At 44.6% G+C, this 12,725-nt stretch overlaps 1 protein-coding gene across 1 annotated transcript in view; it reads right to left on the bottom strand.

Moving 5' to 3' along the window:
- Positions 1-8,922, bottom strand: part of LOC123486425 (usherin-like) — a gene marked incomplete at its 3' end in the record, with an annotated part of 76,593 nt that extends 67,671 nt beyond the window's left edge. Inside the window, exons 1-4 of the mRNA XM_045217732.1 lie at positions 8,838-8,922; positions 4,795-4,979; positions 4,464-4,633; positions 1,709-1,964 (exon numbers count right to left, since the gene is read on the bottom strand). Coding sequence (XP_045073667.1) covers positions 1,709-1,964; positions 4,464-4,633; positions 4,795-4,979; positions 8,838-8,922 — 696 coding nt within the window. The remainder of the gene's footprint in view (positions 1-1,708; positions 1,965-4,463; positions 4,634-4,794; positions 4,980-8,837) is intronic.
- Between the last annotated feature and the right edge of the window lie 3,803 nt (positions 8,923-12,725).

Raw genomic sequence — 12,725 nt, 5'->3', positions numbered from 1 at the left:
ATAGAAGAGCCAGTCTTAGCATCTTACACGTGTAACTCTTCTCACCTCGTTAACCATGTAAACGCAGCTGTTAACAAATTAATGAAACAACAATAGTCTGAAAAAACAACAACAACGACAAATAGAAGTCAGGGTTGGGGGAAATGAATTATTCAAACTAGTTTATGTAAATTGTTCTTTGTTTGAAGTCACTAGCACTTCAGTCTGTGTTCCTGGCACTTTCTCAAGACTAGAGGAAGAGACAGAGAAGTGTGTATGTGTGTGTGTGTGTGTGTGTGTGTGTGTGTGTGTGTGTGTGTGTGTGTGTGTGTGTGTGTGTGTGTGTGTGTGTGTGTGTTTGTGTGTGTACGTGTAGACCCCATTTGTGTGTGTGTGTGTGTGTGGAGTCTGTGGGTGTATTGGTACAAAGACGACCGCTAAGCTGCAAAGCCTGTTTGGTGACATGAATTCCCCCTGAATGGTATTTGTCAGGCAGCAAGGCCCTGCTAGCAAGCCCTCTCTCTCTCTCTCTGGAGACCCCTCTATTCAACCAGCAGGCACACTGCTAGGGTTTATACCACCTTAAAACACTGATAGCACCGTGGATGGAATTACTCATGTTCTGGGAAGAGGCTGAGGTAGGATTGAGGTAAAGGCAAGCTTAGTCTGAGATTTAAATAGTAATCATGAATGGAAAAGGATTGGATTCTCGGATTCCAGTATGATTTTAAAGAGAGAGGCAGAAGGGAACAAGAAAGAGAACGAAAGGAAAGAGAGATAGAGAGAGTGTGTGAGAGAGAGAGAGAAAGAGAGAGAGAGTGTGAGAGAGAGAGAGAGAGAGAGAGAGAGAGAGAGAGAGAGAGAGAGAGAGAGAGAGAGAGAGAGAGAGAGAGAGAGAGAGTTATACCTGGGTCCCAGTGAACACTATTGTCTTTTTGCATTACCAAGGTCAGATATAAACAGGAAGCGTGTAATTGGGCTGAACCAGGAAGAAACACGAACAAACAAATGACCTCTGACCCCTAAAGCATCGTAACGACAGGGGTGTGTCTGAAATTATGACAGGAATTAGCATTTTCATACAGTTAGCATTAGCGCAGGGGCGTGTGCATATGAATGTATGTATGCATGCGTGTGTGTGTGGGCGGGACGTGATGGGCTAATTTAGACGTCTTCATTCATGCTTAGCTAGAGTTTTGTTAATATGGCCGACAGGAAGGAAGTCACTACAGACAGGGTCGTGACCCCACCTACTTCCTGAAGGGGACCTTGATTTTAGTGACTGTCTGAAAACACAGTTTTGTAACTGTGTATGTGTGCGTTATATGAGAGAGAGAGAGAGCTCAGGGAGGGAACTGTTCAAAATGACTACAAACAATATAAGCATGAATACCAATATGACATTGGCCTATGTACTCTAGTGTTTCAAAGAATGTCTACCACAATTTGAGGTAGATACATCTTATTGGCTGGTTAGCTGAGATATGGTCTGTTATTGGCTTGGTAACAGCACCAAAAGTCAAACTAAAATCCCAACACCCACACATTTTTTACATTTACATTTTAGTCATTTAGCAGATGCTCTTATCCAGAGCGACTTACAGTTAGTGAGTGCATACATTTTTCATACTGGCCCCCCGTGGGAATCGAACCCACAACCCCGGCGTTGCAAGCGCCATGCTCTACCAACTGAGCTACAGGAGGGCCACACCTCAACACAACCACCAACCTGCAGTGAGTCTGGCCCCAGCACATCTACCCGTGGTGGGACTAGACCGGCAGGGCGAGAGGGTCTGGTGGTGATGTTAGCCCAGGTACTAGTGTTAGATCCAGCCTGTGTGCTGGCCACTAGGCGGTACTGGTAGGAGGTCCAGGGGCTGAGGGCTGAGGAGTGGTCCAGATAGGAGAGGGGAGGAGGGGCCGGTGGCAGTCTGACCACTGTAGATACCTGCTGGGTGCCTCTCACCCTCCTCTCCACCACCCATCTACAAACACATTAAGAGGAATTAGGATTATTATAAAAAATACATTATGCAAATCTATACAGGAAGAGAACACAGATGGAAACTGAAATTCATAAAATGTTCGTAACGGTTGTAGTTAATGTAAATATTACCTATAGAGTGCACTATTGTTTACTATGGCCACATGATGCTGTCCAAAGTAGTGCACAATATGGGGAATAGAGTATTATTAAAGCCATAATCTCTTGGCCACCCGGACTATTTACATTGACCCCCCCTCCATTTGTTTTTACACTGCTGCTACTCGCTGTTTATTATCTATGCATAGTCACTTTACCCCTACCTACAAATTACCTCGACTAACCTGTACCCCGCACTGTGACTCGGTACCGGTACCCCCTGTATATAGCCTCGTTATTGTTATTTTATTGTGTTACTTTTTATAATTTTTTATCTTAGTTTATTTAGTAAATATTTTCTAAACTCTTTCTTGAACTGCATTGTTGGTTAAGGGCTTGTAAGTAAGCATTTCACGGTAAGGTCTACAGTCGTGGTCAAAAGTTTTGAGAATGACACAAATATTAATTCTCACAAAGTCTGCTGCCTCAGTTTTTATGATGGCAATTTGCATATACTCCAGAATGTTATGAAGTGTCACGCCCTGACTCATGGGACTCTTGTATGTTGAGTCAGGGTGTGGATATTCTATGATAGTATTTCTATGTTGCATTCTAGGTTGTGTAGTTCTATGTTTGGCCGGGTGTGATTCCCAATCAGAGGCAGCTGTCGCTCGTTGTCTCTGATTGGGGATCATACTTAGGCAGCCTATTGGCAATCATGGGTTGTGGGATCTTGTTCCGTGTTAGAGGCTTGTATTGTGTTTAGCCTTCGGACTTCACGTTACGTTGTTTGTTGTTTTGTTCATGTGTTTATCGTTGTAATAAACATGTATGCACTTCATGCTGCGCCTTGGTCTGACCCGTCCTTAAACGAACGTGACATGAAGAGTGATCAGATGAATTGCAATTAATTGCAAAGTCCCTCTTTGTCATGAAAATTAACTTAATTCCCAAAAAACATTTCCACTGCATTTCAGCCCTGCCACAAAAGGACCAGCTGACATCATGTCAGTGATTCTCTCGTTAACACAGGTGAGAGTGTTGACGAGGACAAGGCTGGAGATCACTCTGACATGCTGATTGAGTTAGAATAACAGACTGGAAGCTTTAAAAGGAGGGTGGTGCTTGAAATCATTGTTCTTCCTATGTTAACAATGGTTACCTGGAAGGAAACACGTGCCGTCATCATTGCTTTGCACAAAAAGGGCTTCACAGGCAAGGATATTGCTGCTAGTAAGATTGCACCTAAATCAACCATTTATCGGATCATCAAGAAGTTTAAGGAGAGAGGTTCAATTGTTGTGAAGAAGGCTTCAAGGCGCCCAAGAAAGTCCAGCAAGCGCCAGGACCGTCTCCTAAAGGTGATTCAGCTGCGGGATCGGGGCACCACCAGTGCAGAGCTTGCTCAGGAATGGCAGCAGGCAGGTGTGAGTGCATCTGCACGCACAGTGAGGCAAAGCCTTTTGGAGGATGGCCTGGTGTCAAGAAGGGCAGCGAGGAAGCCACTTCTCTCCAGGAAAAACATCAGGGACAGACTGATATTCTGCAAAAGGTACAGGGATTGGACTGCTGAGGACTGGGGTAAAGTCATTTTCTCTGATGAATCCCCTTTCCGATTGTTTGGGGCATCCGGAAAAAAGCTTGTCCGGAGAAGACAAGGTGCGTGCTACCATCAGTCCTGTGTCATGCCAACAATAAAGAATCCTGAGACCATTCATGTGTGGGGTTGCTTCTCAGCCAAGGGAGTGGGCTCACTCACAATTTTGCCTAAGAACACACCATGAATAAAGAATGGTACCAACACATCCTCCGAGAGCAACTTCTCACAACCATCCAAGAACAGATTGGTGACGAACAATGCCTTTTCCAGCATGATGGAGCACCTTGCCATAAGGCAAAAGTGATAACTAAGTGGCTCGGGGAACAAAACATCGACATTTTGGCTCCATGGCCAGGAAACTCCCCAGACCTTAATCCCATTGAGAACTTGTGGTCAATCCTCAAGAGGCGGGTGGACAAACAAAACCCCACAAACTCCAAGCATTGATTATGCAAGAATGGGCTGCCATCAGTCAGGATGTGGCCCAGAAGTTAATTGACAGCATGCCAGGGCGGATTGCAGAGGTCTTGAAAAAGAAGGGTCAACACTGCAAATATTGACTCTTTGCATAAACTTAATGTAATTGTCAATAAAAGCCTTTGACACTTATGGAATGCTTGTAATTATACTTCAGTATACCATAGTAACATCTGACAAAAATATATAAAACCACTGAAGCAGCAAACTTTGTGAAGACCAATACTTGTGTCATTCTCAAAACTTTTGACCACGACTGTACACCTGTTGTATTCGGCGCATGTGACAAATAAAATTTGATTTGATTTGATTATGATGTCTCACCCCTCCAGTTCTCCGTTGCTCCTCTCCGGGGCTCCCCAGGACAGCAGGACTGAGGTAGGGGTGTCAGAGTAAAGGTGGGGGGCTGGGACCCCCTCCGGTGGGGCAGCAGGGGTATGGAAGGACTGGAACTCCCCAGAGAGAGTACACCCTGCCGTGGTACAGGCCTCCAACTAACAGCACCACAGAGGACAATACAGTTAGACAGGCATAGACTTTAATGTGTTTAATCATCAATAGTTTTAATTAATGTATTACTGCTCTATCCATCCATCCATCCATCTATGCATCCCAACCATCCATACCACCAACCCATCCCCCCCACCCCACCCACCTGCAGGCTGTAGAGTTGGTAAGGCTGGAGGTTATGGAGGATGTAGGTGGTAGTGTTGCCTGGTACTGTAGCAGTGCTGTGTGACAGGGACAGGGTGGAGTTCAGGTGCAGAGTGTATTGGGTGATCACCCCGTTGGGCTGGGCTGGGGGGGCCCAGGAGACTGACGCACTATGTGACTGGAGGGCTGACACCACAGGGGGTCCACGGGACCTGGACCTGGGGGGCAGTGGGGGAAGGAGAGAGAGAGAGAGAGAGAGAGAGAGAGAGAGAGAGAGAGAGAGAGAAGGGAGGGCGGGCGGGAGGGAGACAAAACAGACAACAATAAACACAGGGTTAGAATGGTTCCCAAACTCCCTACTCTCGCTCTCATGATTGCCATGTCCAACCTGATCAGTTTGTTTTTTTCCTCTTTCCCTGAACACCCTACACACCAAATCCAGTCCGTCTACTAAAGTGGCTCATTGGTCTAGGACAGGTGTTAGCAAACTACACTGAACAAAAATATAAACACAAGATGTAAAGTGTTGGTCCCATGATTCATGAGCTGAAATAAAAGATCCCAGAAATGTTCCATATGCACAAAAAGCTTAATTCTCTCAAATTTCATGCACATACTTGTTTACATCCCTGTTAGTGAGCATTTCTCCTTTGCCAAAATAACCCATCCACCTGACAAGTGTGGCATATCAAGAAACTGATTAAACAGCATGATCATTACACAGTTGCTGGGGACAATAAAAGGCCACTCTAAAATGTGCAGTTTTGTCACACAACACAATGCCACAGATGTCTCAAGTTTTGAGGGCGTGTGCAATTGGGATGATGACTGTAGGAATGTCCACCAGAGCTGTTGCCAGAATGTTAATTTCTCTACCATTGTTGTGAACAGAGTGCCCCATGGTGGCGGTGGGATTATGGTATGGGAAGGCATAAATTACGGACAACAAACACAATTGCATTTTATCGATGGCAATTTGAATGCATAGAAATACCGTGACGAGTTCCTGAGGCCCATTGTGAGGCCCATTTCTTTTAAGGTATCTGTGACCAACAGATGCATATCTGTATTCCCAGTCATGTGAAATCCATAGATTAGGGCCAAATGAATTTATTTAAATTGACTGAGTTCCTCATATGATCTGTAACTCAGTAAAATCCTTTAAATTGTTGCATGTTGCGTTTATATTTTTGTTCAGTATACATAATTTCAAACATGAAAATGCCTGTTACAGTGACTACAGCGTTTTAGTGGAAAAGAACAAAGGAAAAAGAGGGATTATTTTTTCAGCAATATGGAAGAAAAGCCTTGTGCACGTGTGTGTGTGTGTGTGTGTGTGGTGATGAGAAGCGAGGAGATGAGAAGAGAGGGGGAATTAGTGCGGCGGAATTATCATTTGACAACGGAACGTCAAGAGTGACATCACAAGGACAAACAGTGATTTGGAGGGCCCTATTCCTGGGATTAGAATGGAGGACACACACACATCGATGTGCAAATCAGCTCATTTAGCGAGCGCCAGGGGCCAGCAGAACGCTCTGGCACGGCCACACAGAAAATTATATTTATGTATTTATTAAATGGAGGTTATATGGGCAGTGATATCAACTATGAGCTGGGGAGAGATGGCACTGAATCGGAGGAAATATTGTAATCACTCAAGTTTGTGACTGGCCATTTCTACTGAATGGCTACTGCCACACTTCCCACCGCCAAGCGCTCACAATAGGGATTCCTTCACACACACACACACAGACACACCAAGGAATCCTTCACCCACATCTAGTGTACGACAGCGCCGGTCATTTTCATAATTACATACAGGAATGCAGGCACACATACATTCACATCGATGGACAACATGCACAAACACACACGTACACATACACTGAAAATAGTGTCTTTATTACAGGGTGAGCTGATGAAACAAGGGCCGATAACAAGGCTCTAAAGGCCTTAGTTTGCGGCAGCGTGGCACAGCGGTAGAGCTGCAGTCTACTTTGCACATGTTAGGATCGAATCCCACCAGAGACACTTTCCCACTTTTTCCCCTCTACATTCCTCACTGTCTAAATAAAGAGAAAAATACGGAAGCGCAACGAGTCTCCTCTGAAGGCCTTTCGCCATACCTGATGATCAAATACTGACCCTTCTACCTCCCGAGGTAGTTTTCAGCAGTTATCGTGACTGTTGTATACATTCCACCTCAGGATAAGAAATACTGTATAACAATGTCGTCACGTCACTTTTAACATTAATCTGATGACTGTTATTTCTCTAATTAACTAACTATGTTTAATTGTTACCCAATTAAATTAATCATGTAATAATTAATTTGGGGCACCACGAGAGTGGTTGTTTAAAGAGTTACCATCTCCCGAATTAAACTCTAGAAGGTCTATACCTATCACATCGATAAACAGTCAACTTAGTAATCATAACCTCTTATCATATCATCATTCTGAACGTCATAACCTCCTTGCATCTGCAAAAACCACAGCCTTACTTATGATTCAGTACTACACAAATTGGTTTAATTCTTTATTTACTAGCTAACTAAATGGTAACACAGGATAACATACACACTTAATACATTAACAACAGGTCCCTAGCGGACTGACAACAACATGATTGCTTGTTACAAAAGAGGGAGAGGTAGAGAAACAGGGACAGAGACACTTAACGTTGGTACATTTAGAAACTACTCTCACTTATATTTCTCCTATACTTTGCACATGAACTTCCGCCTGCTTGGAGTAAGAAATCATGAATGTATTTACGTGAGGTGCCGCCGTGTAGCTCTCTCTCTCTGAACCGGGCCACCCTGGAAAGGGAGTTGGTCGGGCCTTCTCGCGGCTCGCTCGTAAGGCTCTGATTGTCCAACAGTTACAACAAGTCTTCTATTGTTGTGGTCCTCTGTAGTTGTCTGATGTCCGGTGACTTGTCATGTAGTCCTAAACAGAACTACAGAATGGATTTTCCTTTCACTCGTTCTGGAAGATTGGTTCTTTGAATATAGGCTAGCCAGCCGTGTCGATGGTTCCCAAGTGAGGTGATGAGAGTAGCTTAGTAGGATGGTTTGGATAGAGTAGTATAATGGTCCCACTTAAATTCGCTTTTCTAGATACTTTGCCCAGCTAATCAGCTGTACCAGTGATTGTCCGGTGATTGTCCAGTGATTGTCCAGTGATTGTCCGGGAGGTGACTTATCGTCTCTACCTCGTGTCCAATCAAAAGCCCTGGATTAACACAGATGTTGTTGGCGCTAAACTAAAGGACTGGGCTACCGCAGACAACCCTTGTATGTAAATTGTAGCTTAGTGGGTAAGAGCGTTGTGCCAGTAACCGAAAGGTCGCTGGTTCTAATCCCCGAGCCGACTAGGTGAAAAATCTGTCGATGTGCCCTTGAGCAAGGCACTTAACCCTAATTGCTCCTGTAAGTCGCTCTGGATAAGAGCGTCTGCTAAATGACTAAAATGTAATGTAAATGTGTTGAAATTCAGGGTTTTAATCACTTTGAACATGAGCTGCAGCTCGACATCTTTCTGGTCTAAAGGTTAATTTCTCTATCAAGCCTTTATGCACTCTGGTCGAAAGGGGCTGTTTCGTCAGGCTGACACGCTCTCTGTGCAAAGTTTATAGATAAGCCATTATCTCTTTTGACTCCTAAAATCACATTCCTATCTTAACAAAAATACTTTCATCCTTTTTCATATTTCATACACAACGCATCGGATGAAAACGTTGTACATATAGTGGGTATACTTACTAAGTTACAGTATTTCCTTTATATCATTTTTAATGACATCACAAAATAACAACCCAATTGACATTATTGTTCTATAGACCTCCTCTGACCACTCCCCACGTTCTTAAGTTAGAAATATTGTTCCAGTAATCACTTTTGAACGTGTTAGAGTTTCGGCGGGAAAAGTCTGTTAACAAAGACATTCCTTTCGTTAATACTGGAGGGGGAGAGAGAGACTCCTTCTCCTTAAATTTACGACAGGCCGTGTGGTGTCAAAACCCCACAGTTCCCCCCACCCCCCCTCTGCAGGTGGGAGGGGGTCTGGAAGAAGCTCTCCCTGCGAACCTGATCTGCCCATTTGGATCCTCCCAGGACAGTCATGACAACAAGCTGGCACTTAACAAACTGTACAAGGCTATAAACAAGCAGGAAAACGTACATCCGGAGGCTGCCTTTCTTGTCGCCGGTGAATTTAATTCTGCGTCATTAAGACACGTGATGCCCACAGCGATAAAGTCCTAGACCACTGTCACTCTACCCACAAGCAAGCATACAAAGCCCTCCCTCGTCCGCCATTCGGCAAATCAGATCATGACTCTGCACTCCTGCTTCCTGTTTACAATGAAGCGTAGTCAACTTACACACAGCACTGACACACACACTTACCCCACCAGACATGCCACCAGGGTTTTTTTCACAGTCCCCAGGTCCAGAACAAATTCAAGGAAATGTACAGTATTATACAGAGCCATGAGTGCATGGAACTCATATAGCGCAAGTGAACAGCAAACCTGGTTTCAGAAAAACGAATAAAGCAACATCTCACGGCACAACGCCTCTCCCCCATGTAACCTACTTCTTGTGTGTATGTACTGATATGTATGTGGAACTAATAGATGCACACACACACACACTACATGTTAATGTTTTTAATTGTATGTAAATTGTAAAGTATTTTGTCTGTAATGTATTTTTCGTCATGTGTCAGACCCCAGTAAGATTTGCTGTCGCCAATGGCGACGGCTAATGGGGATCCTAATAAATAAAAAATAAAATCAGAAGCTCAAACAGGAAGTGACTCACTCTGTTGAAAAATGGTAATCAGAATCAGAGATTATGCCACAGGACTGCTTTGCTAGCGTTGATTGGAACATGTTCCAAGACTCCGCCGATAACATCGACGAGCTAACCACCTCCGTCACCGGTTTCATAAGGAAATGCATCGACGACATTGAAGGTTCGCTGCTTCCCCAATCAAAAGCCCTGGATTAACACAGATGTTGTTGGCGCTAAACTAAAGGACTGGGCTACCGCAGACAACCCTGAGGCGACGGCTGAAGACAGGAAGTACAAGAAGTCCCGCTACGACCTACGCAGAGTCATCAAATGAGCAAAAGGACAATATAGGAATAAGGTGGAATCATATTACACAGGCTCCGACGCCCACCGCATGTGGCAGGGGCTGCAATCCATCACGGAATATAAAGGAAGACCCAGCCGTGATCTGCCCAACGATGCCTCTGTTCCAGACAAACTCAATGCATTTTGTGCACGCTTCAACAATAACAACACTGTACAGTGTGTGAGGGCCCCCACCGACCCATTGGACAGGGTGATTTCGATCTCCGAGGTCGACGTGAGTAAGGTATTTAATCAGGTCAACACTCGCAAGGCTGCGGGCCGGACGGTATTCCAGGGCACGTTCTCAGAGCATGCGCAGCTCAACTGGCAGGCATATTCACGGTAATTTTCGCTGCTGCTACTCTGTTTATCATATATCCTGATGCCTAATCACCTTATCCCTACACATATCTACCTCTATCACTCCAGTATCCCTGCACATTATAAATATGGTATTGGAACTGACCCTGTATATAGCTTCTTACTTTCTCCTGTTCTTATTTCTTATTTTCTTATGTATTTTTGTTCTACCTTAATGTTATGATATACCTTATGTTCTTAGTCCTACATTAATATTGATTATTGTATTGTTGGGTTTGGAGCGTGCAAGAAAGGCATTTCACTCTAATTGTGCAAGTGACATTAAAACTTGAAACTTGAAACTCTAGCATCCCCTTTGAATAGCCTCACCCCCTTGAAATTTGCGTTACCCCATAGCTTCTCAACATACCATAAGTGAAACTGGTTTGTCCGTCTGGTCTGTCAGGGGCTAACTAGGGGGAGTGTGGTCTGTCAGGGGAGTTCTGTGTTCACTTTGTCCTCCGTTGACTAAGTCTAAGGCAAGGGTTCCCAAACTTTTTTGGCCCGAGACCCCATTTTGAAATTTAAAAAAACATTTGCGACCACACCAGGTAAAAAAAGTGATGTAATCAAAGGCCAATGTTTACTTTTTTAATTGGGCTGTGACAGTCTATTACAAATCAATCTGACAGTACTTTTGACATTATTTCAAGAAAGTATGGTTTGAAGTGACTGAAATGCATCAGAAAGGTATTGGGAAGTTCAGAAGATCATCAAACAATACTTTAATATGATATTATGTGTAGAAACAACATTTCCCCAGTTTGATTTAGTACCTGGTCTTGTCCACTCTGTTCTACTAAGTCCTGTGTGGCTTGAGGGAAACAGAAGACACATATGTGTTCCTGAGAGTCTTATCTTTCAGTGATGGGGTCATAACACACTACATGACCAAAAGTATGTGGACACCTGCTCGTCGTACATCTCATTCCAAAATCATGGGCATTAATATGGAGTTGGTCCCCCCTTTGCTGCTATAACTGCCTCCACTCTTCTGGGAAGGTTTTCCACTAGATGTTGGAACATTGCTGCGGGGACTTGCTACCATTCAGCCACAAGAGCATTAGTGAGGTCGGACACTGATGTTGGGCGATTAGGCCTGGCTCACAGTTGGCGTTCCAATTCATCCCAAAGGTGTTCGATGGGGTTGAGGTCAGGGCTCTGTGTAGGCCAGTCAAGTTCTTCCACACCGATCCCGACAAACCATTTCTGTATGGACCTCGCTTTGTGCATGGGGGTATTGTTATGCTGAAACAGGAAAGGGCCTTCCCCAAACTGTTGCCACAAAGTTGGAAACACAGAATCGCCTAGAAATTCATTGTATGCTGATAAAATGTGATTTGTTGCAACCGAGGACAGACTATTTTTACACACTACGCACTTCAGCACTCGGTGGTCCCATTCTGTGAGCTTGTGTGGCCTATCACTTCGCGGCTGAGCCGTTGTTGCTCCTAGACATTTCCACTTCACAATAACAGCACTTACAGTTGACTGGGGCAGCTCTAGCAGGCCAAACTGACTTGTTGGAAAGGTGGCATCCTATGACGGTGCCATGTTGAAAGTCACTCTTCAGTAAGGCCATTCTACTGCCAATGTTTGTCTATGGCGATTGCATGGCTGTGTGCTCGAATTTATACACCTGTCAGCAACGGGTGTGGCTAAAATAGCCAAATCCACTCATTTGAAGAGGTGTCCACATACTTTTGTATCTATAGTGTTTCTTTGTAGCTTTTTGGTATTTTACCCCCTTTTTCTCCCCAATTTCGTGATATCCAATTGCGACCTTGTCTCATTGCTGCAACTCCCCAATGGGCTCACGAGAGGCGAAGGTCGAGTCATGCGTCCTCTGAAACATGACCCGCCTAACCACGCTTCTTAACACCCACACGCTTAACCCGCAAGCCTGTCAGACCAATGTGTCGGAGGAAACACTGTTCAACTGACGACCAAAGTCAGCCTGCAGGCACCCGACCCGCCACAAGGAGTAGCTAGAGCGCGATGAGCCAAGTAAAACCCTCCCTAACCCCAACGACGCTGGGCCAATTGTGCGCCGCCCTATGGGACCCTATGGTGACACAGCCTGGAATCGAACCCGGGTCTGTAGTGACGCCACTCGGGAGGCCCGTGTATTTTGTAGCTTAAACCGTTCAAAAGATAGAGACACATTTGTATGAAGAAAACAGAAACCGCTCTTTTTATTACAACTGCATCTTGCGGCTACCGGAGGTTAGTTACAAAAAACATACATTTTCAAATCAGGCGACCCCTTGTTTGGGAAACGCTGGTCTAAGGAGTCTTTTAGAGTTGCAAAATTCCTGAAACATTCAATAAATTCCCTGGTTTTCCAGAAATCCTGGTTGGAGGATCCCGGACTTCTGGCTTATTCCCTCCTGATTCTGGGAGTCCTCCAACTGGGATTTCAG

This window comes from Coregonus clupeaformis, unplaced genomic scaffold (genome assembly GCF_020615455.1).
Source record: "Coregonus clupeaformis isolate EN_2021a unplaced genomic scaffold, ASM2061545v1 scaf1199, whole genome shotgun sequence".
NCBI lineage: Eukaryota > Metazoa > Chordata > Actinopteri > Salmoniformes > Salmonidae > Coregonus > Coregonus clupeaformis.
This window is presented reverse-complemented; position numbering and strand designations above follow the sequence as displayed.